This window comes from Pseudonaja textilis, chromosome Z (assembly GCF_049901715.1).
Source record: "Pseudonaja textilis isolate UNSWEBS1 chromosome Z, rPseTex1.2, whole genome shotgun sequence".
NCBI classification, from domain to species: domain Eukaryota; kingdom Metazoa; phylum Chordata; class Lepidosauria; order Squamata; family Elapidae; genus Pseudonaja; species Pseudonaja textilis.
Window position 1 is genome coordinate 33,633,823 of NC_142008.1, and position 14,601 is coordinate 33,648,423.

The window sequence follows — 14,601 nt, forward strand, 5'->3', positions numbered from 1 at the left end:
TCACTTCTAGTGATCATTCTCATTCTCAGTCATCAAGAATGAATTCTTTTAAAGATTTTATGCTAAATGTTCACCCCTTGAGTTATTTGTAAAAATAGTAAATATAGGATATAAGATAGATATAGATGATAGATAGATCGATAGATGGATAGATAGATAGATGATAGACAGATTAAACAGAACATCATTTAGGTTCACTTTTAGACAACAACATGCTTCTGGATGGGCTGAAATTTTCATTGTTATATACTAAGAGGCAGATTTATAGTAGGGTACAGATTTAGCCTGCAGTTTACAACTGATAACCAAAAGCAAAAATCCAACAAAATTGAAAAGGGGAAACACAGCTGAGAAAGAAGACAATCTGAAGATCAGAGATTGGATACACCAAAAGCAACCACAGAGTTTCAAGGAAAAAATCAGACACAGTTAATAACTCATGGTGACAGCAGAAGTTCAGAGCAGTATGTGAAACCGAGGATCAAAAGCTTGAACAGCAGGAAGCAGGAAAAGAAGTATAATAGCTTATACAACTAGAATATCCATGGCAGGATCTTAGGCATAAATGAATCTTCCAACATCTCCTTTGGCACAAAATATGTTACCTGCCTGTTTATAAATTTTCAAAAGATACTTAAAAGAAGAATCAGTAACATGTTGCAAAGTGCCAAGTTCCAGCACCACCTCCATTTGCAAAAATGACTCTAAAACCTGTACCTGAAACTTCTTTAGATACCCAAGGCTCTGTCTGTGAAGTTGTGTATCTAAAAGCCTCATCTGGTGCAAAACAAACAAACAAATAAACAATTCTGCCAAAGGAGATGATTTATGCTCTGGAGATTCTAGTTGTGCAAAATCCAGAGTGTTTACCAATTCGTGATATTAGAAACACTGTGAGTTGTTGGCTGGGCACACATTACAGGTTTTTGCTGTTGTCTTTAAAATATGGAACAATTTGGGTTTTGATACAGGAGAAAGTACAGCAAATCCTTAACTAACAACCACAAGTGACCCCAAAATTTATGTTGCTAAGTAAAACATTGTTTAACTGAGCTCTCTCCCATTTTATGACCTTTCTTCCCACAACTGTTAGGTAAATCATTGCAGTTGTTCATTTAATAACATAGTGGTTAAATGAATCTGGCTTCCCCATTGATTTTACTTGTCAGAAGGTCATGTGACTCTGGGATGCTGCAATCATCATAAATATGAACCAGTTGCCAAGTATCTGAATTTTGATCATGTGACGAGATGCTGCAATGTTATAAGTGTGAAAAATGGCCATAAGTCCTTTTTTCAGTAGTGTTATAACCTTGAATGGTCATTAAATGAACTGTTGTAAATAGAGGCTATCTGTAGTTATCACAATACAATGTGTAGCACTGTTCTATAAGATATCCTTAGCACTGATTTCAATTTGAGACACATTGAATAGCCTTTGGTAGGGTTCTCAAACTGTAAATTAGAATCTCTTGGATTTTGTTCAGTCCTACTCTTTCTACTTTTAGGAAATACGTTAAGACTTCTATTTTTATCCAGATCTTTTCAGTCTTTTCATCAGTATTTGTTATGTTTTTAATCAAAATTTTAATGCTTAATTGCTTTGCATTCTTTCTGGAAAGAAAGGCAGAATACAATCCACTTGAGTGAATTATAGTCAAATTAAAAAATAAACAAACATACCCAGGTTGAAGTTTACATTTGCAAATATGAAGTGTATTCATGATTAATTGAAAAATTCTGCTTAATATTCATCTTAAATCAATGAAACTTCACCCCCCTATATGACAAGAGTCCTTTGATTTTATCAACATGTAAAGAAAACAAATGAGTTTACTGCCACCAATCATTATTTATTAATATAACTGTTAAAATTGCATATACATTTGCATACAAATGAAATTGATGCAGAAAATTCAAACATTTCCAAATAAACAAAAGTAAAGAAATTGAGACATGTTTATCTTAGATTTGTTTATAATGTTGTTGTTTCTATTGATGAATATATTAAAGAAATCTCTATTGCAATTCTGCACAAAAGATGAAAGTAATCCATCACAGAAAATAAAATGTTGATAGACTTCTTCTTAGTGTTGCTTTGCTGAGCTTGAAGTCAGTTGCTTTATTATCTGGATCCCCCAAAATGCAATGCAGAGGGAAAATAATACCTGTTGTATGAAATATAAACACAGAAAAAACATTTTTATTTACTTAAGAATTATGCAATATTATGAAGATATGTATGTTGTCAAATTACAACATTATTGTAATAATCTGCTAATAATTTTCAATAATGTAAGATATATTAAAGAAAGAGACAAGATGTTTTAAATCCCTCCAGTGGAATTTTATAGAAAGATCGTTAACCAATATTGATTTCCAATATTCCAGTCAGTTTTTGTACTGGTGTGCTAATTTGTTTAGGGATGCATATTGTTGGTGGACAGAGCAGAAATTAGTGGTATCACAGCTAAAATTGGGCAGAATGGTTTCTTTTTTAATGTCTCTGCTCTGTTTTTTTTTCTTTTCTCTTTCTTTGCAATGGACTGCTCTGGAAAGTAAATAGAGGACTGTGTTAACTTAGCTTGATGCATTCCACAGCTGCAAGTTGTCTCCCCATGCTGTGAAAATGATGTATTCAATGAACATGCCTCTGGGAACTGAATCTGTGGAGGCCATATGGTTTGGAAAGAGTCAAGAATCAGTAGAGGTATGCATCCATAATAGAAATCCAAGATGCTATTGGAAAGATGGGAGGACCATCTGAATATAAGGAAATGTGGTTGGCTTGGAATGATATAGACAGAGGATTTATGAAAAACTAGTTGCATTATCCAAGAAAGAATTAAGTACAGATCTAATTGTGGTCTTCTAAAGAGTTTAACAAGCCAAAAATGTCCCTGAAGGTGAGGGCTTGATTATGTTCTGGAATTCTATTGATTGGAAAATCCCATTCAGTTCCATTAGGATTTACATAGGCTAAATATCTTGAGACTTGCGCAGCAATTAAAGTCATACATTTAAATGTTGTCAAGAGTGCATAAATTCAGTTAACAGTAATTCAAATTTTCCTTCTGCCATTTATATATATATATATCATTATATATATATCATTCCCAAGGAAGGAAGGAAGGAAGAGAGGGAGGGTGGGAGGGAGGGACAGAGGAAGGAATGAGGGAAGAGAGGGAGGACGGGAGGGAGGGAGGGAGGGAGGAAGGAGAGATAACCCATTATTTGAATAATGATAACAACAACATAATAGTACACAAAAAAGTCTGCACAGTGGGCACAGCAATATCTGCAGACAGCATAATAAAAGAGAAATAATTGGAGAAAATCATAAAATACAAAGATTTACAAATATACTTAGAACAGCTGTAGCAAAAGGAAGAAAGGATAGCACCAATAGTAATAGGCATCTTGGATCCAATCCTAAAACCACTGGAGCGCTACTTGAACCATCAGCATTGGCAAAATTATTAATCAATGGCATAAGGTAGTTTTACTTGGAATAACTTACATCCTGCAAGAGTACCTTTTAATACCATAAAACATTGATATCTTGGGAAGGACTTGATAGGTAGATAAAAATGCCAGTCTAAGCATCTGGATGATTGTGCAACAAAACATAATAATACAAGTAACATGTTTCACTACTTCAGTCCAATATTAATGTATTGGATAGCAAAATGTCCCCAAATAATACACATTTGTAGCATGAAATAAACAAATGGACCTTACTTTACACCATCATGTTACAACTGCAAAAATCTTGATATCCCCAATAATATTTATTTATTTATTTATCAAAAAGTTACAAATGACAATATGCATTTTAATGCTTGTAGTTTAAACAATGTAGTTTACATTGTCAAAGAAAAAAAACACCAGGTCCATTTATCTCTGTAAACATTCTGTAATAAAAAATAACTTTGTGGCTAGTTTTGTCTCATATAACTGAAAGGTTCTGTTGATAAATTAATTAGTAATATTGCAGTTTGAAAAAGAACTAAAATTAAAATATTAAGTATTGTGGTTCTCTACAAACAGAATATTTCAAGGTAATTTAGACATAATTACTTTTGAGTAAATATGAACAGTTTGTATGGAACATATTACCATTCAGTCTTAATTTTGAAATTTTGTTTGCTTTTGACATCTGCAATTTAGAAACAAATTAGATATATGAACAGGGAAAAGTATTTTTCTATCAGATATGAAAATATTTTTTCTAATGCACCAAGTTCATATAAGAGAATTTTTCTTCTTCTTGGAATTGCAGAATAGTGTTAATTTTTGAAGGGAGAAGTAGGTCTTGCTTATCATTTATTTTATTTTCAATTCATACCTGTACAGTCCCTTTAATCATTTCTGAGAACATTTTGAGTTATTCCTTCCAAGTAATGTAATATAGAGAAGCATTATAAGAAGGAAAAGATTTCCCAGGCTCCTAATATATCTTCAGTATTTGGCAAAGGTAGATCTCTTTCAAAGTCTTTTGTAGTTTGCATTCAACTTGGTATCTAGTCTGAATTAGACTAGTGAAGGGCTTGGATATACATATATGTGCAACTATCAACATATACGTATAGTAAGTGTAGCTACCATGTTTCTGCAACAATATGGCCTCCACCAATAGGAAGCCCCACCATGTTTTATTGGCATAAAATCAAATTAAGCCCCTCCCCCAAATTAAGGCCCATATTAAACATGCAAAATGGGGGGGAATGGTGGGGGGGCTTGCCATTAGGGAGTATTTTTGTTGCATGCCCGGATATTGAGCTGCCTACGTTAGTGGGGTTCTTCATATCGGGAGACCTTCCGCCACCATTGCTTTCCCTTCTCCCTTGCTGCCGTGGCGTTAGAGCAATGCCGCGGCATTTGGAGCAGCCAAATGCGGCCAGCCAGGGGTCCTCTGTGCAACTGGAGCCCTGAGGAGACACTTGGCTTCAGGCGCTCCTGTCGCCGCTTTCCCTGTCTTCGAAGGTAAAGCGAATTATTTTAAAAATGACACTCTACTACAACAAAGCCTCCCCTGCCCAAGAGGGCAGCCCAACCCCACCTGGGGAGGTGAATCTCCCGAGACTGCAGCGCAGAGTCGATCCCCCTCGGGAGAAGCGCCTAACCACCATCCCTGCCTGGCGCCGGGCAGAGCGTGAAGTGCTTCGCCTGGGGCATCCAGTGCAGCTGACAGGGGGGCCCTCCTTCCCGGCAGCAGAGCTCTCACCAAGGCAGAAAGCGCCTCCCCACCAGACCCTCTGCTCATCCCGCCAGGGCCATGCCAGAGCCGCGGGTGTTTTCCCAGCTCTGCCCAGCCTGCACGGCTCTGGCGTGGCCCTGGCGGGATGAGTGGAGGGCCAGCACAGAGGTGCTCACTGTCTTGGTGAGAGCTCTGCCGCCAGGAAGGAGGGCCCACCTGTCTGCTGCACTGGGCACCCCAGGCGAAGCTCTTCGTGCTCTGCCCAGCGCCAGGCAGGGATGGCAGCTGGGCACTTCTCCCGAGGTGGGCCGATCCTGCACTGCAGCCCTGGGAGATTCACCTCCCTACATGGGGCTGGGCAGGGGAGGCTTTGTTGTAGTAGGGTGTCATTTTTAAAATAATTCGCTTTACCTTCGAAGCAAAGGGAAGGTGGCGACAGGAGCGCCTGAAGCCAAGTGTCTCCTCAGGGCTCCGGTTGCAGGGAGGAGCCCTGACTGGCCGCATGTGGCTGTGCCAAATGCCACGGCATTGCTCTAACGCTGCGGCAGCAAGGGAGAAGGCAAAGCAACGGTGGCGGAAGGTCTCCCGAACATCCAAGCTGTCGCCGCCCCCCCACCCGAGGATGAAAGGGGGGGTATTAGGTCACCCCTGAAAAGATGGCCTAGCCGTTTTTTGGGGGGTCAAAAAAAATAAGGCCCGGCCTTATTTTGTGAGAAACATGGTATACATATACTGTATTTCTCTTATATTACACATATACATTCTTTTATGTGAACTTGGAATTCTTTTTATATATATATATATATATATATATATATATATATATATATATATATATATATATATACACATATACACACATATACACACTATACACACTATGCGCGCATTCATCTTATTACTTTTTAGAACGTTTTAATCTCTTAAACAAATCTGTAACCCTGATAACTTTGGTTATTAGATAGATAATAACTATAATTAACAAACATTAAAATAATAATCCATTTTAATGTTAAAGAAAAAAACATTTACCCCTACTGATTAAAATTATATAAATTGTATCTAACACAAATGGAAAGTTTTACTTTGTTTCTAAATTATTGAATTTCACTGTGCATTTTCACTGTTTTCAAGCAATATTTTACTAGCAGTTCATAAGAAAATGCGTTTTACTGATTTTTCATTTTACAAACTAGGAAAATTATCCTGCTGCTGAAAAATTAAGACAGTAATAAGTCTCAATATGTAAGTGTATACAATAATTATGTTGCTAATGATTTATTTGACTCCACCAACTACAGTGGTTTCTTCTCTTTCTCTGAATCAATTGGGGTTTTTTGGGATGTAAAATTATCCTAAAGCTCTAGATATATTTTCCTATGTGAGCTGAGTTTGGAAAAAATCTACCCCTCACTCTTTCTTACCATCATCAATCTTCTCCCAGATACTATCAAACTTCTTATCTTACCTTTTGATAATGTAACTTTCTTATTAGATTGAAGAAATGCTATAAGCTTAATATATTTCAAGTTTAATGAAGCATTTTACAAAATACTACATGATAAGTTAATCAGCAAGCTTTTTAAGAGTTTAATTGTTGTGACATTCAATTTAACAGAGAAAAATATACTTTTCAAATAATGGGAAATCATTGTCCCATGGTTTAGATCAAACCTCACCAAAGGTCTGTGTACAGTTGTGGACGCATTTTTGGAATTGAAGAAATTGATGCAGGTTTGCTGAAAAGTAATGAAGATTACTAGCAGACTAAAAATTATGTTCAATGAAGAGAACATAAAAAAGATGACTGCACAGGAATATGATAAAACTTTCTAAATATCTGGAAGTTATTTTTTCATACAGCAGAAAATCAAAAATTGATTTTCTTTCCAAAATACCTTCATAGAATGGATACAAATTACGGATATATAGACATCAATCAAATATTAAGATGGAGAAATTTGTAACAGTAAGAATAATGTCCCATAGATTTGTGGAACTTTCTTTAATAGGTGTATTCAGGTGGAAGCTAAACATTTATCTGGTTTCAAAAATGGTTCATCTCTGTGATTCTAAGCTAATATGAACAATGAGCATGGTGGGAATATTATGCATAACAAAGATAAATATGTTTTCAGGTTTCAGTACTTATATCGGTAACTTAAGCTTCAACCAAAACAATACAAGAGCACACAATAGATACAAACTCAAGATAAACTGTACCAAACTTGATTGCAGGAAATAAGACTTCAGCAACAGAGTAGTCAATGTCTGGAATACTCTACCTGACTCTGTGGTTTCTTCCCCAAACCCCAAAAACTTTAACCTTAGACTGTCTACTATTGACTTCACCCCTTTCCTAAGAGGTCTGTAGGGGGTGTGCATAAGTGCACAATTGTGTCTACCATCCCTGTCCTATTGATTCTTTTTTTCTTATTCATATCCATTTCATGTGTTTATAATCAGGTTTATACTTATACCTGTTATCTAATAATATTGACAAAATAAATAAATAAATAAAAATAAATAAACTTAGTTCATTATTTTTGTGGATTTGTAGGATTTCATGTACAGGTATCTGAGCACAAGGCTACAGCTACTGATACATGAATCATGAGTGAAGATTGTTTCCCTTACATAAATTCATTTCAAATTGATATGAATTGTATGTTAGCTGGGCTTCTGTCTTTGTGCATACTAACATTTAGAGGCAGATCTTTTCATTGATGCATAACAGTATTTCCTATGTTTACACAAAATGTCTGATGAGAACTATAATCTATTTTTATTGACTAAGTGTGCATAGTGTAACAGGCTGTGTCTTATTTTCCTGAAAATGTTTACTTTCAGAACTGAATTTTACAATAGTTTTTTTTAACTAGAATAGTAAGCAACCTTTTATAATAGAAAAGAAAAACAAAATTAGTTTAACTCTCTCACACAAGCTTCAAAACCCAGGCCTATGGAAAAGAAATATGAAATTTGGGCTGAACAAATATAGGGTGATTTTGGATTAATCATGTTCTTCATCCCAAAGTTATTTCAAATAGTTAATATAACATAAGAATGCACTGTGAATCTCATGTACTTATATATATAGCCACTAGATGGAAACAAATTTATTTATTTGATTTATTTGATTTATCAATCGCTTACATAATAATAGGTATAAGTATAAACATGAGTAAGAATACAGAAAATAGGTACGATTAAATGGGGACAATAGGACAGGGACGGGAGGAATGATGGTGCACTTATGCATGCCCCTTATTTATAATATTATTATGATATTACAAATAATATATTATTTATAGAATTCTTTGCTGCTAACTAGCTGCTGTCTGGAGTTTGGCAGCCTAGATATGGAAGCTCTACTATACATTCATTTGCTGGTGTACAATTCTTGCATCAAAGATTCTAACCTAACACATTTAGGTGCCAATACATACCTTCTATCTTTTAATTATTCTTATCACATAATGCTATTAGAGAAAGTCATGAAAAAAGGCTAAAAATGTCACTTTTACAACAATGTTAGAGACAGCGATGCATTTATTCCAACCTATTACATTACAATGAATATGGAAATTCATTCCAGAAAAAGAATTCCAGAAAAACCATATACCAAACCAATCAAATTGGTAATACATGAATATTTATATATTCAACACTCCCTACATGTCATGAATAATCTTTCATTGGATTCAAAGTTGTGACTTTAACAAAGCCAACCAGTAAACATTGCTTGATGCAGAAACAAGGTCTGACAAATAATAAATAAAACTTTTTATCTGTAGTTCCTATGCTCTTCTAGAAATTGTAGGCAAAGTGATGATTCAATGTACTTTTTAGCTGTTACATAACACTTGTATTCTTAAGGGGTAGGAAGGAGAAAAAAGAAAGGAAGTCAGCAACATCAGCCTTTCTCCTGCATAATTAATATTGCCCTGGAGTACTTATAAGTTGTGTTGTAAAATGTTTTAGGACTATTTTATCAATACAAACATATTGTGTTTGGTGGTATGAACATTTTCAAGCAAACTGAATTTATCTCAAGGTTAAGTATAATTCAGTTGGAAACCTCAGATCAGTAGCAAAATCACATGACTTTGTGAATTTTGCCACAGTAAATGTTCATTTATTTTTCTTTCTTTCAATGAGGCTTGATTCTTGGAAACAGCTTGCCATTTTCTTAACAAGGCTTCTTCGGAGGCAGTTTGCTATTGTTTCTTTCCCAGGACTGGTCCACAATCACCCAGCTGGCTTTGTGCTTAAGGAGAAAGAATCCTGGTTTCTAGACTGGTACCTTAAAACACTATATCACTGACTCTCAATTGCTCAATATAGGTTGTTGATAATTCTACCTGAAGTATGTACAATATGCATAATAGTAAGGCTCACCCTTGTGGGCTACACATATTCAGGTTTTTGACATTTTGGTGGCACCAAACTTTATAGGTTTTTGGTTTTTATTTACTGAAAAATAGTGCTTGTTTATATTTGGCAGCCCAGTTCAAGAGAAAATCATTCTATAATAATGAAGCTAAAAGGTAAATATTTTGGGTAAACAACTGGGAAGCAAGAAGAATCACATGTTTGGATAAGTGGAAGGTAATAACAATAAGTACACCAGAAGACAAAGTGAGTAGATAACTATTGCTGATGACACCAAATAGGAATTTATAAGATCCAAGACACTACATGTAAATAGTCCTGGCAAAACAAGATCCCTTGAGCAAATTAAAATAAGTGAGCTACCTGACTAAAACCAAACTTTTTCTGAGTGTGGGGAGAGATTCTTAGAAAATCCATATTTTATTCTCTGTCTTCCTGAGAATTTGCTTTAGGTTTTGAAACTGCCTAGAATTTATGCTTCTTTAATATAGCATGCAACTGATGCTTTGGGGCCAGATGATGCAACAGCAATGATTCAGCACCCACCACTTCATATTTGAAATGATTTGGTCTTCGTGATGGTCTGTCAAGCTCAATGAGAGCCTTGGTGGAAATAATCTAACCCAGGCTTTTCTCTAATAGTGCCTTTGGGGACCTCAATTCCTGCCAGAAATTGGTTGAGAATTAAGGAAATTGAACTCTAATGCATCTGAAGGGCAACCAGCTTGTGAAGGTTGAATCATAAACAATGAAATCATTTTAAATAACAATACTAACAAGTTATTTTACTGTATGAGTTGTGATTTTTATACTGACTTTTTAAACTGGTCATTTTGAATATTGTTTTCAGCTTTGTTTGTGCTGCCTACTAAAGCCCCACTCTATTTAAAAAAAAAAGGGGGGGTAAGGAATAATTTACCCCACATAGTTGTATCCTGGCAAAGCTTGTTATTGTTTTGCTTCTATGTCAAAGGGATGGCTGAAATTTCAACCATTGTTAACCTCTCCCATGGTGTGCTAAGAAAAGGTCAGAGGCTCACATGTGGCTTGAAGCCTTGGGAATTGCTCTCAGTGTTCTGCCAGGGAAAGGAATGGCCCAAATGCTTTCTCTCATAAGTTCTAAGCCATAAACTGCATCCTATTTGATGAACTATGCCAAAAGTAGACCCAAGGGGATACTGGGACTTGGCTGATGGGAAAAAATGAGTGCTTCCTATGGAAGCTACAGATGTTTTCCTGAGAATGAGAGAGAGAGAGAGAGCATACATTTGTCAGAACTTTTTCCTCCTACTGTCCACTTTTAACTACCTGTTCTGACAAGATTTCAATTTAATGAAGGAAAACCAGCAGAATTATTTGTATTAAAAATACAAATAATTCCCATAAAAGGGAACATTTAAATGTATTGTGGTTTTTCTCTTTTTTTGGAACTTACAGCTTTTTAAATGTAAACTGGTATAAGTGCCCTACATCACAAGATGAAACCATTGATTGTGAAATCATTTTGAAATTCATACTAAAAAGCATGTAACAGTTGCTTAATGTCTGAGTAACGTAGGATATTTTCCTAACAGCAATAAATGTTTACAAACCCAAGTGTTAAGAATAAGAAGGAGAAAGAGAAGAGTTTCCAGGGAATATATTTTAAAAAATGAAGATAGTTGTGAATGTCTAGGAAGAAAATCCACAATTAAAAGTTGGACAGTACTTTGGAATTAGCTAAAATATATAAAGGGAGAAAGAATTATAAATATCTGCAAAGGAAGAATAAATGGTGAAGCTTATGGAATTGATAGAGGTGATGAAATTGAGAAATTTAATTAAAGAAAAGATATTGACCAATTTTCTTTATATCTGAAAACCACTTTTGGATTCTTTGAAAGAAATGACATTTTTGATTTTGAGGATTTGTTACTTAAAATTATATTGGGTTTGGAAATAATGTACACTATTGTTAACTTTAGAGTAAGAATTTAATATATTTTATTTATACCTGTACCAAAGAAAGATATGTCATTGTTTTTCTGTTATTTTTACTTTTTTCTTTTTAAACTTTTATCTTGGTTTTTCCTTGTTTTTGCATTGGTTTTCAGAATTTTTCTTCTTGATTATCTATCTTTTCTTAGGTTTTTTGTAAATTATTTTAATAAAGTTACATTAAAATGGGGGGGATGGCTTGAATGAGTGTGAATTTCTCCAGACTCATCAAGATAGTATTATAAAAGCTTGTTGTGAAAAAATAATGCAGAATAGCCAACTTGCCTCTAATTTTTGTTCATTTTCCTCTTCTTGCTATCCAATGTATTAAAATATACCAATCGTTTTACACCTGAGTTTAGCATGCAAAATATGCTTCATATACTAGCTCTTCTTTATGAAAAGCATCTTTAACAAGGAGTTTCCCTTCTGTTCTATCAAACAGTAAACTGTGAGAGACTTCTCATATCTAGAGACAAACTAGTTTTACTATATTAAAGTATTGTAATAAAATACAAATTAGGGGATGACAGAGAATGAGGTGGCTGGATGGAATCACTGAAGCAGTAGACATGTACTTAAATGGACTCCAGAGATGGCAGAAGACAGGAAGGCCTTGAGGAACATTGTCCATGGGGTCGGAATGGGTCGGACACTACTTCACAACTAACAAAATAAAGTACAAAGACTAAAAGAAAAACAAATGGGAAATAATCTAATGGGCAGTAATTTAAAACACAATCCTTCTAGGTTAAAGCACAAGCTTTAATTGGTCATCTGTAATAAAGTAAGTAAGCAGTAAGTAATCATAAAGAATGTTTCATATTCATCTGCGAAGGCAATACCAAAATAAATATTGTTTACAAAAGAAACACATACTTCATCTTCTCTTCAATTTTATCACTGTTGTATGCGTATTTCATTTGGAGATTACCGTTGCTAGACTTTCTTACCTGTCACCTGTCACCACTGATAAGATTTATTTAAAATACTGCTATCAATTAATAGCATTCTGTCCCTTTATATAGTTTAACAAAATAAATGATGTCTCTTCATAGTAAATCCTACACTAATAATCATAATACAAGGTAACATAGGTCAGTGAATTCACAAAGCTTGAAGGCCTGGAAGAAAACTTTTTTTTCTTTACCTAAATTCAGTGTCAATATAAGATTACAATTAAAAGGCTTCTAAGTATGAGTGAATTGCAAATAAATGATGTAAACCAGAAAGCAAAAGTGACAAAGGCAAGAAGACCCCGTGGCTTAGAGGTTAATACATCTACCTAATATGTAAGTAACCTGGATTCGAATCCCAGAAAGGTATGGCTAGCTGATGAGAGCTAAATAGCTTGAAATAGACCAGTCTGCCTTTATTTCTTTGTTGGTAAACAAAAAAATAGTTTGTCACAACTGTCTGAGAAGGCTCCTGGATTGAGGCTGAAAGGCAAAAACAGAAGCACTATGCTCTGCCCCATAATTTGGTAAGACCAGGTTGTCCTGATAGACTGGTCCCATTGGAAAAAACATTCAAACCAGAAAACTTTCTAAAGTGCTTGCTAAATATTATATATGTAGACGGGGGAAAGGAGTCCACATCATTATCTTTTTAATAATCATCCACACTGACGATGCACTGAGCTGTACAGTCTAAATTCTTACCAAAAGCCAATCATTGATGATGGTGATTTAGCTGTGTGAAATGTTAAATGCTTATAATGAATACTTAATATACAGATAAGGGGAGAAAATGACAATGATAATCTACAGATGTTCTGGGTCTATGGATTATTTGTAACTATAAATCTAATTATTCTGAAAAAGTGTTAGTGATTAAATCTAATTTCGCACAACTACTAAAACAAATTCAGCTCAATTAATAAATAATTTTAATGCTTGCTAATTATATGGAAAAATAATAACAATCAATTTACTCACCCACTCCATCACTTATCCTGATCTTTTGTAAGCTTTTAGGGAATTATTGTAACTATTTTTGTGACTTATATATTTGTAAATGTAGTAGTTGCCCAGATTCAGGATCTAGACAGACCAATCTGAACACAGCCTGGATTGACTACAGGAAAGCCTCCAACTCAAGCTACATACATGGATTTGTGAATGTTTGGCATTATATAATGTCAAGAAGACAGTAGGGACTTCCTCAAAAGCATATAGGGACTGTAGAAACCAATTCTGTAAGTCAACACAATTCACATAAGTGGCCATTAAGTGTCCCCCACTGCTATTCTGCACAGATTTGAACCACCTCAACCACATACCGGTAATCTTGACTTGGATTTAGGTTCAAGAATGAAACTACCATTGGTCACTTTCTCTATATGGATAACATCAAGCTATATGCCAAGAGAACTAGATATTGATTTGCTGATCCACCTAACATGGATCTACAGCGAAGACATTGAGATGTCATCTGAACTAGAGAAAGAAAACCAGATAGTGATTGAGAGGAGCGAGATAGTTAAGACCAGCAGGAAACATGGCAGATATGCAGATCAGCTACAAGTACCTTGGTAACTCAAAATCACATGGAAACCATGAGTAGGAGACAAGAAAGACAGCAACATCCAATAAAAGATAAGATGATGAGATGAGATGAGAAAACCTTTATTGTCATTTACCTGTATATCTAATGACATACACTTAAATGAACTTCAGATGAACCACTCCTGAAAAAATGAATGTCACCCACCAAACATTGTCACCATCCCAAGGATAAGAATAATACCATTATAACAGCAACACCATCAAGAATGCCAAGTTATGCAAAAATGACACCAAAACCATATTAATTATAGACTATTTTGAATACACAGTGGAAAAAAAAGAGTTTTGACAGTTGGTAGGGTGTAAGTTGCAGGCTGGAACACATCATAACCAAGCAACTGGTGTTCTATACAAGAATACTTGCACTGTATAATAGTTATCTTTCCAAGAACACATGGGAGATTCCATACACCGTTGTGGGAACTTGATTCTGTGATTCCCAAGCTGGGAGAGTGACTCCAT

At 35.1% G+C, this 14,601-nt stretch overlaps 1 protein-coding gene across 2 annotated transcripts in view; it reads right to left on the reverse strand.

The window, feature by feature from the left end:
* Positions 1 to 1,841: 1,841 nt before the first annotated feature.
* AGMO (alkylglycerol monooxygenase) overlaps positions 1,842 to 14,601 on the reverse strand; it is a 141,805-nt gene continuing 129,045 nt past the window's right edge. For both annotated transcript variants that reach the window (XM_026706360.2, XM_087916318.1), the window contains one exon: positions 1,842 to 2,168. In XM_026706360.2, coding sequence (XP_026562145.2) covers positions 2,088 to 2,168 — 81 coding nt within the window. In that variant the 3' untranslated portion in view covers positions 1,842 to 2,087. The remainder of the gene's footprint in view (positions 2,169 to 14,601) is intronic.